At 38.6% G+C, this 18,191-nt stretch overlaps 1 protein-coding gene across 6 annotated transcripts in view; it reads left to right on the top strand.

Moving 5' to 3' along the window:
* LOC106881212 (condensin-2 complex subunit G2) overlaps positions 1 to 18,191 on the top strand; it is a 241,358-nt gene that overhangs the window by 13,096 nt on the left and 210,071 nt on the right. For all 6 annotated transcript variants that reach the window (XM_089351031.1, XM_089351034.1, XM_089351033.1 and 3 more), the window contains exons 2-3: positions 12,832 to 12,972; positions 16,282 to 16,399. In XM_089351031.1, the coding sequence (XP_089207157.1) occupies positions 12,832 to 12,972; positions 16,282 to 16,399 (259 nt within the window). The remainder of the gene's footprint in view (positions 1 to 12,831; positions 12,973 to 16,281; positions 16,400 to 18,191) is intronic.

Genomic DNA, 18,191 nt, shown 5'->3' with positions numbered 1-18,191 from the left:
CTGTGGCAACACATTCATGTGCTACAGTGATCGCCAGTAGAAAAGGACTGCCGTTGGATATAAAAAAAGCAAAATTTAAAAAAAAAGGTGAAATAATTCAACGGCATTTATTTATATAAATATATATATATATATATAGATATATATATTTATATTGATCATATATATATATATATATATATCATCATCATCATCGTTTAACGTCCGCTTTCCATGCTAGCATGGGTTGGACGATTTGACTGAGGACTGGTGAAACCGGATGGCAACACCAGGCTCCAATCTAATTTGGCAGAGTTTCTACAGCTGGATGCCCTTCCTAACGCCAACCACTCAGAGAGTGTAGTGGGTGCTTTTACGTGTCACCCGCACGAAAACGGCCACGCTCGAAATGGTGTCTTTTATGTGCCACCCGCACAAGAGCCAGTCCAGGGGCACTGGCAACGATCTCGCTCGAAAACCCTACAAAGGCCAGTCAGGCGGTACTGGCAATGGTCACGCTATGTATATATATATATATATATATATATATATATATATATATATATATATATATATTTATATATTTATATTTATATTGATCATGTATGTATATGTAGTTGTATATATATATATATATATATATATATATATATATATATATATATATATATATATATATATAGAGAGAGAGAGAGATTTATATTGGTCGTATATGTATATGTATTTATATATATATATATTTATATTGATCATACATATATGTAAAGACTAACATTTCCCTTCACCAAGCTTAGATTCGAAACCGAATCTAAGAATTCTCCCTCGTCGGATTTACTGTGAGCAACAGGCGCGAAATCAGGTTTTCTTCGTCCTGTCAAAAAAATGGTGGATAGCCTCCCCTCGACCTTATAACCTCATAGATGTCAAGCGAAGTTCAACTGGACAGCGACTGACCTACTTAGGTACTAAACCTGCTGCAGCATGTCCATCTTTCTAGCTGCCCCTGATTGTTATAAATAGGAGAATTTAGCAGGGACAGAGACAGATGTAGACTGTGATGCGCGACAGACCAGCCCAGTGCTCTGCGACTATCACACACAGATTTTAGCCGTACCACGCAAGATGAAAGAATGAACACACACACATACGAACATATTTAGTCTTCGGATACATCAACTCCACAGATGTATCCTGGTTCCATTTTTCCTAGCAACTCGGAGTAAGTTGCCAAAATTTAATGTAGTGGTGAAGAAGCAGCAAATAAAATATGTTATAGTTGAACACAGTTATCATTTTGTTATTTCACAGGCAAACACATGCCTATCGCACTCTGACACGATAATACAAACATACAACATATTCCACTACATTTTGGTGCCACCACTACATATATATATATATATATATATATATATATATATATATATATAAATATATATATATATGTATATATATATAATATATATGTATATATATATATATATATAATTATATACATATCTTAATATATAAAATCCGTTCTGTCTATCTGTGTGCTTATAAGTCGAGTATTATTCATCTGATTGGGCTGAAATTTTAAACATGGCCGCCTGGCTGGCCTTTGTGAGATTTTCGATCGGGATCGTTGCCAGTGCCCCTGGACTGGCTCTTGTGTAGGTGACACATGAAATTTTTCGAGCGAGATCATTGCCAGTGCCCCTGGACTGGCTCTTGTGCGGGGCCGTCGTAGAATTTTTGAGCGAGATCATTGCCAGTGCCCCTGGGCTGGCTCTTGTGCGAGTGACACATGAAATTTTTCGAGCGAGATCGTTGCCAGTGCCCCTGGACTGGCTCTTGTGCGGGTGACACATGAAATGCACCATTTTGAGCGTGGCCGTTGCCAGTGCCAGTGCCGCCTGGCTGGCATTTGTGGGATTTTCGAGCGAGATCGTTGCCAGTGCCCCTGGACTGGCTCATGTGCGGGTGACACGAAATGCACCATTTTGGGCGTGGCCGTTGCCAGTGCCAGTGCCGCCTGGCTGGCCTTCGTGGGATTTTCGATCGAGATCGTTGCCAGTGCCCCTGAACAGGCTCTTGTGCGGGTGACACATGAAATTTTTCGAGCGAGATTGTTGCCGGTGCCCCTGGACTGGCTCTTGTGCGGGGCCTTCATAGGATTTTGGAGCGAGATCGTTGCCAGCGCCCCTGGACTGGCTCATGTGCGGGTGACACATGAAATGCACCATTCTGGGCGTGGCCGTTGCCAGTGCCGCCTGGCTGGCCTTCGTGAGATTTTCGATCGGGATCGTTGCCAGTGCCCCTGGACTGGCTCTTGTGCGGATGACACATGAAATTTATTGAGTGAGATCGTTGCCAGTGCCCCTGGACTGGCTTATGTGCTGGTGACACATGAAATTTTTCGAGCAAGATTGTTGCCAGTGCCCCTGAGCTGGCTCTTGTGCGGGTGACACATGAAATTTTTCGAGCGAGATTGTTGCCGGTGACCCTGGACTGGCTCTTGTGCGGGGCCGTCGTAGGATTTTGGAGCGAGATCGTTGCCAGTGCCCCTGGACTGGCTTATGTGCGGGTGACATGAAATTTTTCGAGCAAGATTGTTGCCAGTGCCCCTGAGCTGGCTCTTGTGCGGGGCCGTCGTAGGATTTTTGAGCGAGATCGTTGCCAGTGCCCCTGGACTGGCTCATGTGCGGGTGACACATGAAATGCACCATTCTGGGCGTGGCCGTTGCCAGTGCCGCCTGGCTGGCCTTCGTGAGATTTTCGATTGGGATCGTTGCCAGTGCCCCTGGACTGTCTCTTGTGCGGGGCCGTCGTAGGATTTTCGAGTGAGATCGTTGCCAGTTCCCCTGGACTGGCTCATGTGCGGGTGACACATGAAATGCACCATTCTGGGTGTGGCCGCTGCCAGTGCCGCCTGGCTGGCCTTCGTGAGATTTTTGATCGGGATCGGGATCGTTGCCAGTGCCCCTGGACTGGCTCATATGCGGGTGACACATGAAATGCACCGTTCTGGGCGTGGCCGTTGCCAGTGCCGTCTGGCTGGCCCTTGTGAGATTTTCGATCGGGATTGTTGCCAGTGCCCCTGGACTGTCTCTTGTGCGGGGCCGTCGTAGGATTTTCGAGTGAGATCGTTGCCAGTGCCCCTGGACTGGCTCATGTGCGGGTGACACATGAAATGCACTATTCTGGGCATGGCCGTTGCCAGTGCCGCCTGGCTGGCCTTCGTGAGATTTTCGATCGGGATCATTGCCAGTGCCCCTGGACTGGCTCTTGTGTGGGGCCATCGTGGGATTTTCGAGCGAGATCGTTGCCAGTGCCCCTGGACTGGCTCTTGTGTGGGTGACACATGAAATTTTTCGAGCAAGATCGTTGCTAGTGCCCCTGGTCTGGCTTTCGTGCGGGTGACACATGAAATGCACTATTTTGAGCGTGACCGTTGCCAGTGCCGCCTGGCTGGCCTTCGTGCGGGTGACACGTAAAAGCACCCACTACACTCTCTGAGTGGTTGGCGTTAGGAAGGGCATCCAGCTGTAGAAACTCTGCCAAATCAGATTGGAGCCTGGTGTAGCCATCTGGTTTCACCAGTCCTCAGTCAAATCGTCCAACCCATGCTAGCATGGAAAGTGGACGTTAAACGATGATGATGATGATGAAATGAGAAAGCGGGATGTTTAGTAATCTAAAAAGATTTTCAAAATTGTTAGTTTCAAAGTGAGAATCGCTATTTTTGTAATCTTTTTGTCCTGTTTGTTCTGTCATTCAAAACAACCAGTTGCTCAGACACATACCATTTCGCTAGCAACATGAGGATTACAGGATGATAGTCAGCCAAAACCGCTATCCTGTCTCTCTTATGACGTCCAATTCCACCTGAAGCTGTATATATATTGTGTTAAGATTCGTTATTAATCAATTATCCTTGTTGAAAAGAAACCAGCAACCACTCCGAGAGTGTAATGGGTGCTTTTTATGTGCCACATTCCAAAACTGAGTTACAGATTTTCACGTATGGGGTATCAAAAAATTCAGTACTATTTTGGCCAGAAATTTAAGTTAATTTTCTTTCACATATTTTCTTTTCAAAAATTTAACATAATCTTTTGCATGAATAAACTATTGTAAACATTTTATATTATGACATCACATTTTCTATATGTATGTGTACCTTAAAAGACATCAATCATCATGACACACACCTTCACTCACTGACTCTATCTCTCTTTCTCACTTGCATACACATGCATACACACACATCCATTTCATATAGACGTACGTACTTCTTTCACTTTCTTTCTCTGTTCTCTTTCTCTTCTTTCAATTACTGCTCTCTTCAAATAAATTTTTACGGATAGAACTGCTGACAGAAATAGGGATTAATGTATAATTTCTTTCTTTGTTCATAATTTTTTGTTTACAATATTGGAAAAAATACGCCTCCAAAGAAAAGACGTAATCTCTCCAGAAATGAGTATAAAGCAAGGAGGATTGTAGAAAGCCGAAGGCAAAGTCTGAAGAGAGAAGCTAGATGAGATTTCCTCAAGATCAGCTAATGCATGTCGCAGCACTTAATGCTGGCTCATTAAATCGATGTTGTAATGATTAGACAGAGGTCCAATAGAATAGCTCTCAGAAACAGACTATGTACAAATTCGTTCGTCACAACTCCTGAAGCTGTTTTCAGATATGATCCATCCCATTCTTATAAAAATAATAACTCTGTCCAAATTGGTGTGCTAAACACAAATTGTCTTTTCTGTAGAGCTTTAAAATTTTCAAATGAAACAAATGGTATGTGTTGCTCAGATGGTCAGGTAACATTGCCAGCACTACCACCTCCTTCTCAATCTCTTATGGATCTTCTAGAAGGCATTTCCATCCAGTCAAAGGATTTTCTGAACAATATCAGACAATACAACTCTGCAAATGACATTGTTTGGTGCATCTAATAAGATAGATAAACATGAATTTATTCCGACGTCAAAGTTCAAGGGCAAGTCTATCACCTCATTGGTTCCCTGTTACCCACAAATGAACAACAACAGTCCTTCCAAATTTACTTTATGGATGATGTAGGACACCAAACCCGAAGGAGGTCTCAAAAATTCAGATGATGGGTTGTGTTAGACACAGCGCCGACTGCTGCAAAAGTGACTATATCCACTGACAGCTTTTCGGTACGTTAAAAAATCACATAACCCCCACAGGTTAGGGCCTGAAATATTCCAAATGGATGCATAGCATGTTGCTTAGTTGAATTAACCCATCATTTACTCCACAAATGTTCTGTTGTCAATGCTGCACTTTCCCATATCCCCTATTTCAACATAACTGTAATATATACAAACTATGCTATTTTAATCCTGAGCTTGTATATATATATATGTTCTCCGTGTTTTTCTCCTTGTCTCCGTATTCTTTCTGTTGAAGAGCGTAGCTCGAAACGTCAAAGACTTTCCGTATTCCTGAGCGTCATACTAATATATACTTTTGTTATTTACACCACCTGTCCTCGTCTGTTGTTATTATTTGTATATTCTCCCATATATATATATATATATATATATATATATATATATATATATATATATATATATATATATATATATATATATATATATATATACATATATGTCTGGTCTAATGACCCTCCATGTTCGATTTCGTTTGGTTTCCTTGTATGTCTCCACTTTCCCTCTGTTCCGCCAGATGCTCAGCCCTTGCTTTTTCAGTTTCATCGACCCTTCTATTCGCATGCCTGTCCCTATCTTGGGTAAATATTTCGTAAAGGACCTGTTCGTACTTCAGTGTGTAATGATTTTTTTCCACAGGTTTTTTTTGAGTGCATCCAACATATCTGTTGTGTCGACGCCCCCAAGTGAAGAAGTAGGATCGTGCAAGACATATAAATAGAGGTAGTCTGGCCGTGGTAGGGGTGTTGAGTAGCAGTTGAGTAGAGATCATCCAAAGGTACTAGATAGCAGTAGCTTGAGACATAACAGTGGCGACGAGGATTCGCAGCTCACACAACCACTGTGTAGTATTGCAATATAACAGTGGCGACGAGGTTTCTAATAGCACCAAATATGGAAGAGTTACTGAAAGCAGTAGTGAAACAACAAGAGCAGCAGCAGCAGCAACTACAGAAGTTAACAGAATTGTTACTGCAGGCGACAAATACTACAGAATCATTTTCAGCAGATGGTGTTGCAAATTCCTTCGAAGAATTTCAGTACAATACAGATGAAGGAACTACTTTTGCGGCATATTACAGACGATACGAAGATATATTCCGAGCGGAAGGTAAGACTCCTTTTGCGAAAGCTTGCTACTCCGGAACATGAAAGTTTTTGTAACTTTATTTTGCCGAGAAAGCCCGTGGAATTGTGTTTTGAGGAAACGATAAATATTTTGACGAATATTTTTAGCGAGAAAAGTTCACAGTTTAACATTTGATGGGAATGTTTAAACTTAAAGAAAAACAAGCCCGATGATTTTGTGACATATACTGGTATGGTTAACAAGGCTTGAGAAAGGTTCAAGTTGGAAGAATTAACGCCAGATACGTTCAAGTGTTTAATATTCGTTAAAGGGCTAGTGGCAACGGAAGACACGGAAATTAGAAAAAGAATATTATCAAAGTTGAACCAAGATGTGAAACTCACTTTGCAGAAAGTGGCTGAAGAATGCCAACAAATAATAAACCTTCGAGATGATACAAGGAAAATAGAAGGCAAGAATAATGTACAAATGTGTAAAGAAAGTATACAAAGAAGGAAAATTTAAAATTCAAAACGGTGCTATGATTGTGGAGAGTGACATTTGAGGAAAGATTGCCCCTTTAAAGATAAAACCTGTTTTAAGTGTGGTAAAATTGGGCATATACAGATGAAATGCCAGTCAAAGAAAATTGTAAAACCAAAGAAAGTCTACTCAACAAAAGTAAGCTATACCAGACAAAACCGAAAATGTGTCGGTAGAAATAAATGGGAATCAGACCAAAATGCAATTAGATACCGGTTCAGACGTATCGATAATAAATACGGCAACATGGAGTAAAATAGGCAGGCCGTTGTGTAAAAAGACTACTAGGATAGCCCATGGTGTGTCAGGAGAACGAGTTCGATTCTTGGGTGAAACCTCAACAGAAATAAAACTCAAAAACAGGACATGGAAATGTAAACTAATGATCTCAAAAAATACAATGAATCTGTTTGGGACGGATTTAATGAAAGGATTCAACCTGTGGGATCTATCACTGAATATATTGTGTAACAAGGTGAATGCGTCACAGCCCGTGTCAGAGAAAGCATTGGAAAAAATGAAATTAAAACTGAAAAGGATGTACCCAGATATTTTTTCGAAAGAGCTCGGTATGTGTGAAAAAATTAAAGTAAAGTTTGAGTTAAAAGAAAATGCGGTGCCGGTGTTTAAACCGAAATGGAATGTACTGTTTGCGGCGTTGAATCAAGTTGAGAAGGAATTAGAACGATTGGAAGACCTGGAAGTAATTGAAAAAGTGGATTACTCAGAGTGGGCAGCTACTACGGTATATATAAAAAAGAAGAATAACGAGGTAAGAGTATGTGTGGACTTCTCAACTGGGCTGAATGACTGTTTAAAAAAGTATAATTATCCGCTGCCAAATCCCGAGGAAGTATTTGCCAAGTGCAGTGGTGGGAAAATTTTTTCCAAGCTGGATTTGTCTGAGGCCTACCTCCAATTACAGGTAGACGAAGAATGTGCTAGAGTATTAACAATTAATACTCATAAAGGTCTGTATCGTTTCAAAAGACTGCCATTTGGGGTGAAGGTTGCACCAGCAATATTTTAGTAAGTAATGGATACTATGCTGGCAGATTGTGAGTTCGCGGTCCCATACCTGGATGACATATTGATTAAAAGTGAATCAAGGGACCAGCATAGTGAACATATAGAAGAGGTTTTCAAACGAATAAGTGATTATGGATTTAAAGTAAGGGAGGATAAATGTGAATTTTTTTTTACTAAAATAAAGTACTTAGGACAAGTGATGGATGAAAACGGACGATAAAAAAAATGCCTGCTCCCACTAACAAAACAACACTACAAGCATTTTTAGGGTTGGTAAGTTATTACCAGTTGTACATACCTAAAATGTGTGAGCTAAGAGCTCTGTTGAACTCGAAATGGAGCTGGACAACCGAATGTCAGAAATTATTCGAGGAATTAAAAAAGCAATGTCTTCAGAGTTATCATTAACTCATTTCAACCCAAAATTGAAAATAATTGTGGCATTGGACACCAGTGACTATGGCATAGGAGCGGTGATATTGCATAAATTTAATGATGGTAAAATCAAAGCTATTGCACATGCATCGAGAGTTCTGTTACCAGTGGAAAGAAACTACAACCAGATTGAAAAAGAGGCATTATCATTAATCTTCGCAGTTAAAAAATTCCATAAATTCTTACATGGGAGGAAGTTTACACTGCAAACAGACCACCGACCGTTATTGTCTATTTTTGGTTTGAAAAAGGGTATCCCCACGCACTCAGTAAACCGCTTACATCGTTGGGGAACTACTCTGTTGAACTACGATTTTCAGATGGAGTTTTTGCCATCAATGAAAATGGGACACACAGACGGGTTGTCTAGGCTGATTCCAAAATATGAGGAACCTTTTGAAGACACGGTGATTGCATCGTTAAAACTAGAAATGGAACTGAAGAACATTTTGTGCAATGTAGTACGTGATTTGCCGGTAACGCTGGAAGAAATTATATTGAAATCGGAAAATGATAGGTTTATAAATAAGATTAAAAATATGTTGTGTAACACAAAAAATATAAAGGAGCGGGACGTAGGTTCAAAGTACTATTCAGTATGTGATGAGGTATTATTATATGCACAAAGAGTGGTAATACCTGAAATACTGCGAAACAGAGTATTAAAAGATTTTCATGTTGGACATCCAGGGATTGTCCGGATGAAGAGCCTTATGAGAAGTTACGTTTATTGGCCAAATATAGACAAGCAAATTGAGAGACTGGTACAACAGTGTAGGGGATGCGCAATGGCAGCAAGGGCACCCCCAGTGCAGATACAGCCTTGGCCAAAAACAGATTCGGCATGGTCTAGACTACATGTGGATTTCGCAGGACCATTAAATGGCTCCTATTACTTCATTGTGGTGGATAGCTATTCCAAATGGCCTGAAGTGTGTAAATGTTCAAGGCCAACCACAAGTGTGACGATTGACTTCTTGGAAGAACTGTTTGCTCGGTATGGAGTACCAGATACGATCGTGTCAGATAATGGGACACAATTCACAGCGAAGGAGTTTAAAAGATCCTGTAAATCGGTTCAGATGAAGCATGTGTTAACTCCGCCATACCACCCAAGGTCAAATGGGTTAGCGGAAAGATTTGTCGACACATTCAAGAGAGCTTTAAGGAAGACCAGACGAGAAACCTTTGAAGATACAAATATGACAAAGTTTTTGCAGGTGTATAGAATGAAACCGAATCCAAATGCAGAGTCAGGTAGGTCACCAGCAGATTTGATGTTTTCCAGAAAAATTCGTTCTATCTTTGAAAAATGGTTGCCGAGCAGGAAACAGAAAATAGAAAATTCGGGAAGAAAAACGAAATTTTTTAACACAAGTGACAAAGTGTATTTTAGAGTATATAGTAATGGAAAACAGGACTGGGAACAAGGAAGTATATCGGAACGTCTGGGTAATGTGATGTACACAGTAAAAGGACCGAAATATGAACATAGAAGGCATTTAAACCAATTAAAAAAAAAGATATACCAAAAACCAAGAGAGGCGAGAGGAACAAATGGATATATGGTATGATTTGTTCGAGGTCCCAGAACCACAAGCGAAAGCGGAACAGACATGTAGGTCGAGTAGGAAGAGAAAACCTACAGAAATGATGGAAATAAAGGCTAAGAGAAAAAGATATGCCAGTTTCTCACTGAGGAAATAAAATTGATAAGTTGGGTTTTTTTTTTTTTTTTTTGAGAAAAAAAAAACTCAAATGGGGGAGGTGTTGTGTCGACGCCCCCAAGTGAAGAAGTAGGATCGCCCAAGACATATAAATAGAGGTAGTCTGGCCGTGGTAGGGGTGTTGAGTAGCATTTGGTTAGCGGTTGAGTAGAGATCATCCGAAGGTGCTAGATAGCAGTAGCTTGAGACATAACAGTATCTCACCTCCAAACCCACTGCAAGCCACTTTCTACTGGAAAAGAAAGGGGTGATGGGTTGTAGGGACCTTGGAGTGTCCCCCCATCCCCCCAAAAAATAGAAAGAAAATGTTTTTGTAAGAAAACTCAAAGAAAGCGAAAGAAATAATGTAAGATATAAAAGTCTTATCTTGAAATCAGGAAATGTTACTGGACATCGCAAAGACATGTAATTTTATTCTTACTGCCACCTGTGGTGGTTTTATGGTGAGAGAAATAAAAGGGCAAGAACTCCCTGTTCACTTGTCTCCTTGGAATTTTGTGAATGAAAAAACTTGCTTTATCAGTCTCATTGATCCTCTTATTTGCATGCCTCTGCCAATCTTGGGTAAATATTTCATAAAGGATCCGTTCATACTTTGGTGTGAAATAATATTTTCCACCGGTTTTTGTGAGTGCATTCAATGTATCTCTCCTCCAAACCCACCACAAGCCACTTTATTCTGGAAAAGAAAGGAAGGAGGGGTTGTGGAGACCTTGGAGTTTCCCAGAAAGTCTGAATTTTCCTGCAATGGAGTTTTGTTTCGTGGGTTTTTTTTTTCCTTTTCCAGGTTATTTTGCATGCTTTCAACGAATGTGGCATTGAAACCATGTGTAAACAGCTGCTTTCCCCCACAAAAGCAAAGATCTGGCTGCTATTTCTTGCATGTCCTGCTACCATGCAACAGGTATTTTGGGACCTTTATCGCAAATAGCTGTTATGTGGTAGCAGGGGGTGCTAGAAATAGCAGTCAAATCTTTGGAGGCGAGATACATTGAATGCACTTGAAAAAATCCTATGGAAAAAAATTTATTTCACATTGAGGTTATGAACGGGTCTTTTACAAAATATTTACTGTATTTTTCAAGTCATTTTCACTTAAAAATATTTTGTCCATCATAATGTGTCTAATGGAAAGGCTAGAGTTTCTTCCCTTTCAAGGTTAAGTTATTTTTGGAGTATTTTCCCATTATGCACTGTTTTGGGTATTTTTATCCCCCAAAATCCTCAATATCTCGAGAACGAGTTGTCCGATTTGCACGAAACTTGTTTTATTCCATTTGTATTCACACTTCAAGAGGACCTCAATTCATAGCATTTTCCCATTATGCACTGGTTTGGCTGTATAACATTGCAAGCAAGCAAGATTGAAGTTCATTTTTAATGTAATACTAGACTACCTGTGACCTGTTGGGTCATCAGTAGTTCAGTGTATCCGAAAAACCATGTCTCTTTCCCTCTGTTCCGCTGGATGCTCAGCCCTTACTTTATCAGTCTCATCAACCCTTCTATTTGCATGCCTGTCCCGATCTTGGGTAAATATTTCGTAAAGGACCTGTTTCTACTTCAGTGTGAAATAATTTCTTCCACAGGTTTTTTGTGAGTTCATTCAATGTATTTCCCCTCCAAACCCACTGCAAGCCACTTTCTTCTGGAAAAGAAAAGGAGGAAGGATTGTAGGAACCTCACAGTTTCCCGTGAAAGTCTGAGTTTCTCAACAATGGAGTTTTGTTTCAGAGTTTTTTCTTTTCCAGGTTATTTCGCACACTTTCAACAAATGTGACATCAAAATCACATGTAAACCCCTAATATCTCAGCATCCAGTTGTCCAATTTATGCAAAACTTGTTTTATTCCATTTGTATTCACATTTCAAGGGGACCTTAATTCATAGTATTTTCCCATTCTGTGCTTGTTTGGCTGGGTAACATTGTAAGCAAGCAAGGAAGCAAGATTAAAGTTCATTTTTAATGTATTATATACATATATATATGTGTGTGCGTGTGTATGTATATATATATATATATATATATATATATATATATATATATATATATATAGGCATGATTATATGGTAAGAAGCTTGCTTCTTTAGACACATGGTTTTGGATTTTTTGTGCACAACCTATGTGATATCTTGGGCAAGTGTCTTCTACTATAGCTCCTGGACAACCAAAGTCTTGTGAGTGGATTTAGTAAACAGAAATTAAATGAAGCCTGTCATATATATGTGTGTATACATTGATATATATGTATTTATGTGTACTCTTGTGTTAATGTCTGTCTGTAGCCCTCCCATTGCTAAATAAACTGGTGTTAGTTTGCTTATGTCCCTATACTTCAGTGGTGTGGCAAGAGACCAATAGGATATGTGCCAAACTTCAAAAAAGAAGTACTGGAATTAATTTGTTTGATTAAAGCCCTTCACACTTGCTATTTCATTTTAAGTATCCTACTAGGGAATACATTGCTATTCAAAATTAGATTGTTTTTTTTTACAATAGCTTTTAGCTGCTTTCACTTAGTACAGCAAGCATAACCAGATTCATTAATAACCAGCTAAAACTGGTTCATTCTGCATAAAAGAAACCTGTGTATGGCCATTATTACACCGTGAGTTTCAATGTACATTTTCAGCAAAAATGGGAACTTATTTCATAAGCTGTACCCTGCTTACACACACATGCTCACGCACACACACACACACACCACACACGCGCACTCTCTCTCTCTCTCTCTCTCTCTCTCCCTCTCTCTCTCTCTCCCCCCCCCCCCTCTCTCTCCCCTCCCCCTCTCTCTCCTTCTCTCTCCTTCTCTCTCTCTCTCTATTGAAATGCCATAACTTTTCTTTGATTATCTATTTGCAGAAAAGTAATTCTCATACAGAATGGGAGGAAGTTCTTAGTGGTTACAGTCGTAGAGAGCTGGAAGAATTGTGGCAGAATTTACTTAAAATTGCAACAAGTCTCTTGTTGGGTTTGGAATCTAGCCATGATTCCTCACAGGAGGTATGTTAACATTGAATTTAAAATTTGAAAAGTGTGGTGGATGCTAGAATTAATGAATACTGAACAAAATAACTTGTAGTATTTGATTAGGTCTTCGTAGATTATGTATTCAAATCACACTAGGATTTAGTTTGCTTTAACCCTTCACGGATTAATGAAATACAAGAGAAATAAGTATCATGTAAGTTCATTAATGAAACTGTGTGGACTTGTGCCATAGTTAGAAGATAATAAAGTATAAGTTGTAGTTTTCCTAGTAATGATTTCACTTTTACTACTAATCAAGAGGTAAGGGCATCAATGTCACATTGTCTCAAATGCTTTTTATTTTTTAATATTAGGCTTTTGCGTCATGTCAGAAACTTCAGAGCTTCATAAGAAATGCTTTGTCTGGCTCTGGTACTGACCTAAGAAGCTACTGTGGTTCACTTTTATTTAAAATGGGAGAGTGTAGTCAATTGAATTGATTATTTGTATTTTTTTTTACTGGTTTCAGTTTTGTCTGGTATATATTTTATTGATCTCTGCTTACTGAATAGCTATATCTACTTAGCCATTACTTGACAGACGAAATGCAAGTTATCATTTGATACACCTTGTCAACCATTCCTTCACCATATACACACATCATTTTGAAAGTGAGCCATCACAAATTACAACTAGTTTCCATGTTTCTAATCCTCATGTATTATCAAACTTCATACATACTTGCTTATTGTTTAATCCATACCAGCATGAGAATACATGTAAAAGTGAACGCTACAAAAATATACATATATTATCTGGCATGACTCTATGGAGTAAGCTGCTGTACTTAGCATTCATTGATCTGGAGACAGCTTTTGACAGGGTCCATCACTTTAATCTGGTAATTGCTGAGGAAGCTAGGAATAGATGAATAGCTTGTGAGACCCATAAAAACCACGTACAGAGATGCTGTCAGTAAGGTGAGAGTTAATGAGTTTTGTGTACAAATAGTTCTCCACGGATTCTTAGTTGTCTTCTATTCATCATTGTCCTCTCCATAACAGAAGAGTTTAAAGCCAGTTGCCCATGAGAACTCATGTATGCTGATAATCTTGTTACAACTTACCTGTAGTAGAATTAAAGAAATTTCTGAGGTGGAAACAAAACCTGGAATAAGAGCCTCAAAGTTAACTTAGCAAAGACCAAAGAAAGCAGATAGATTTCTGCTTACATTAGAGAAACGACCTTGTTCAATTTGTGGAAAAGACAAGTAGAAAGTTTATACAGTGTAGACAATGTAAAATATTGCAGTGGAATCACAAGCTGGTTAACAGAGAAATTAGGCTTTGTATGTAGCAGACACTGGAGCAGTAAGCACAAAAAGTGCACAGGAATTAGACTCTCAAATACCCAGAAGGATCTCTAGATGTAGTAGATAATTTCTGTTACTTAGGTAACCTGATTAGCAATGGAGGTGGTCATTTTGAAGTATGAGGGTCAGTTAAAAAGTTCATAGGCTGATCTGGACACTCTCATGGAATGTGATCAAATGAGGTTTATTTTTCAACATAGTCTCCTTTTTAGTCTACACATTGTTGCTGTGTTTGAATTCCATTGGTGAAGAAGCTTTCATCTTACTGGTCAAAAATGTCATCAACTGTAAATAGGACGTTGTCATCACGGATATGGGTTCCTTGCCAAGTGTTTTTTCATGTTGGGGAACAGATGATAGTCAGATGAAGCGAAATCAGGAGAATAGGGAGGCTGATCAACCAGTTCAAGGCCACAGTAATACATTGCAGCCATTAAAAGCAAAGGCTTGTGTGCAGAAACATTGTCCTGATGAATGTTTGGTCATGTTAGCTTTTCATAACTGCCTCAACAAGTTGGCATTAATAGTGTGGCCCTTTTGAAGATAGTCAATAAACACAAGGCCTTTTGCATCCCAAAAAACTGAAGCTATCACCTCTGTAGAAGAAACAATCTTGGCCTTCTTTGGAGCAGGTGAAGAAGGGTGTTTCCACTGCATGGATTGTCTCTGTCTCTGGCTCAAAGTGATGAAGTTAACACTCATCCTGAGAAAACATTCAAAGAAACCAGCTGGATTTGGCTCAAACAACGTCAGATTTTTCTGCCATGCAATGTTCAGTTTCATTCATGTTCACATCATACTGAGCATCCACCATCTGTATTTAAAAATAAATAGTTTAATAGTTTTAGTCAGTAGAATGAATTGTGCCCATGACCTTTGTTTTCATTTTGAAACTGGGAGATAATGTTCCAAAAGGGAGTTAAAGAACTTTCTAACCCCTTTGTAATCATTGGGATGTATAAACCAGTGTTCTAATTTAGATGTATTAAAGTTATCTATATATTGGGTCTCAGTATTTTAACTTGCTACAAATACCAAATTTGTGAATGAAGAAAACCCTGGAAGGTTTTATTTTGAAATCAATTTTGTGTGTATAAGTTTACTGTGAATTAACAGCTAAGATTTTAATGGAAATATTAGATATTTTAAACACTAAATTCACACAAGGAAAGGAAACCTGCTCATTGAGTTCACAGGTGGCATTAAATGATTGACAAATTATATTGCGAAGACAAATTAGTACAGCTAGAATAACAAAAACAAATAATAGTAGAGGGTTATTCAAAAAGAATGAACCAATTTCATTACGCAATATTTTAATAAGGATAAGCATTAGAAAACTCTAGCTAAGTCACAAGTATTTATTCACAATCAGATTTTATTTCCTGTCTTAGAAGTGTTCAATGTGACTACCACCTGCAGCACAGGCAACATCAATGTGATAAGAGAATTCCTCCCAGACGCGTATCAGCATATCACGATCCACTGAGTTGATTACTGTTGTTATTTGATGTTTAAGGTCATTGAGGTTAGTGGGTGGTGGTAGAGTTTTCGAAGTTTTGAATGGCTGCCACACATTAAACATCGAATAACATCAGTGATCAACTCAGTGGATTGGGATATGCTGCTACACGTCTGGGAGGAATTCTCTTATCACATTGATGTTGCCTGTGCTGCAGGTGGTGGCCACATTGAACACTTGTAAGACAGGAAATAAAAGTTGATTGTGAGTAAATACCTGTGACATAGCTGGAGTTTTCTGTTGCTTTTCCTTATTAAAATATTGTGTAATGAAATCAGTTCATTCTTTTTGAATAACCCTGTATATAATACGTGGAAATGGAATGACAGGCACTCTGTTGTGTAATTGGCAATGTGGTTGCCTGATGAGCATCTTAAATGTGATTTATCCCAGAAATGGATTTGTGTGTAATATCTTATATGTGATTATATTTTGTTTTTGTTTATAGGAAATGGAAAAAGTGTTCAAATCACTTGATTGTTTAATTGTGTTAGCAACTGCTACTGTTGTCTCCAACAAATTACAAATACCACCTTCTCTTTTGGAAATGTCTATTCTGTTGCATGGTAAATATAATTTCTATAAATATTCTTAATGACATGAAGATTTTTTTTCTTTGTCACAAGAAGTCAAATGCACTTAGTTTCTTGAATTCATTTCAGTATATGTTTTCCAAATATTTTTCAAGTTCTGAAGCTAATTAGAACCCTTTTACTACATAAACCACACAGCTCTATTTCTCCTGCCACATCATAAAATCTCTATATCAACCACCACCCCATACTAACCAACATACAACACCACCTCACCATACTATCTCCTGTTGAACTGCCACAACTCAATCTTTATGCCACACATCTCCAGTACACCTATCATACTGCACCGTACCTTCTTCTGGCTAACCATCATTCTACACTCTCTTCAGCCTATCCTCAATATCATCCTTGTCTCTAATGATATAATACCGTACTATTTGCTTATACTTCTGTTACAATACCTTCAGCTCTGCCAATTTTCTGTTGATGGTCAGTGATTAGAAAGGTTAGTGGTTTTCATAAGGATATAGTATAACATCCTTATATTCTTTACATGAATAAGGGATTTTTATTGTTAACCTAAATAACGGTATAGATAACTAAAGTTGTCAAAATAGTTGATTTAAATAGAGGTTTGTGTGTTCAGTGCTGAATCCATAAATTGACATAGTGTCCTACTTCTTGGAGACACAAATCTCTAAATCATATATTAGAATGTGTGAGAGCATTTTTGAGAGATGGTACTTAAACCTTAAGTCCATCTTTATAGCAATACAAATACCACAGAACCTGAAAGATCACAGCATCGATAGCTTTAGTATCACTTCATCTATACAGAATACCAGTAAATTACATCTGTGTTGAAGTACTTCATTGTCAGTTCTCCAAAGTCATCTTGGTGGAAAGTGTGTGGAACCTGTTGGAGCAGTCATTCCTGTTCTTGGTAAACTTAATAAGCCTCCCAGTTTAGCACCACTATGTTTGCATTGACATATGTTGCATATATTGGCAGATTCTCTGTTGAGAAGTTAACTTCCTTTCACTATCTGAGGAGAGTAATCGTCACTGGCTCTTCTCTTTTGCACCAGTTAAAAAAAAAACTTAAAAAGAAAAAAAAAGATTGTCTACCGTCACATGATTATGTGCTACCTTGATAATAATAAAACTATTGAATCAGATAGAATGTAAACTACTGTGCAACAAGAAGTCTGTAGACTTACATCCAATTATGCAAAATACTTTTCATTGCTATTATGTTAAAGTGTTGTATGTCCAAATGCATTTTTTCAATATTCAATTTTGCTTGCAATAGCTGGTTCTTTTGGTCAAACTATTGTATCTCCAGCTGCTTCAGATGAAAATTGTCAAAGTTTAGTACAACAGTTTAACATTTTCCCAAAGTGTACTAAGTCCTACTGCAAATATCATACATGCATGGAGTTACGATTTTATGCACCCAACAAAGTATTATTGTTAAGCTGAAACTGTTGCTAATGTAAAAAGAAATGGAATGGTGAAACTATTTTTTTGTTTTGTGAAAAAGCAACGTTTTGGACATAGGCCACTTTTGCATAATAGCCATGATTTCAAGTCCGTGAAAGTTACAAATGCTGATGACGTGGAATAAGTAAGTATTTGTTTTGCCAACTAACTTTGTCTGAGGATTGTGCGAGTGTTTGTGTATGTTTGAAGAGCTAGATATGAACTAGAGGCCACTCTCAATTAAATGACCAAAGACTATGTTATACATTGAGAATAAGTATATAAAATGATTCATCACACAAACTGTATGTCTTGGTACCATCAGCTTTGGCATGATTTC

The sequence above is a fragment of the Octopus bimaculoides genome, chromosome 4 (assembly GCF_046866305.1).
Source record: "Octopus bimaculoides isolate indiv1 chromosome 4, ASM4686630v1, whole genome shotgun sequence".
In the NCBI taxonomy this organism is placed as follows: Eukaryota; Metazoa; Mollusca; class Cephalopoda; order Octopoda; family Octopodidae; genus Octopus; species Octopus bimaculoides.
The sequence above is the reverse complement of the archived record's forward strand: the minus strand, read 5'-3'. Positions and strand labels throughout refer to the sequence as shown.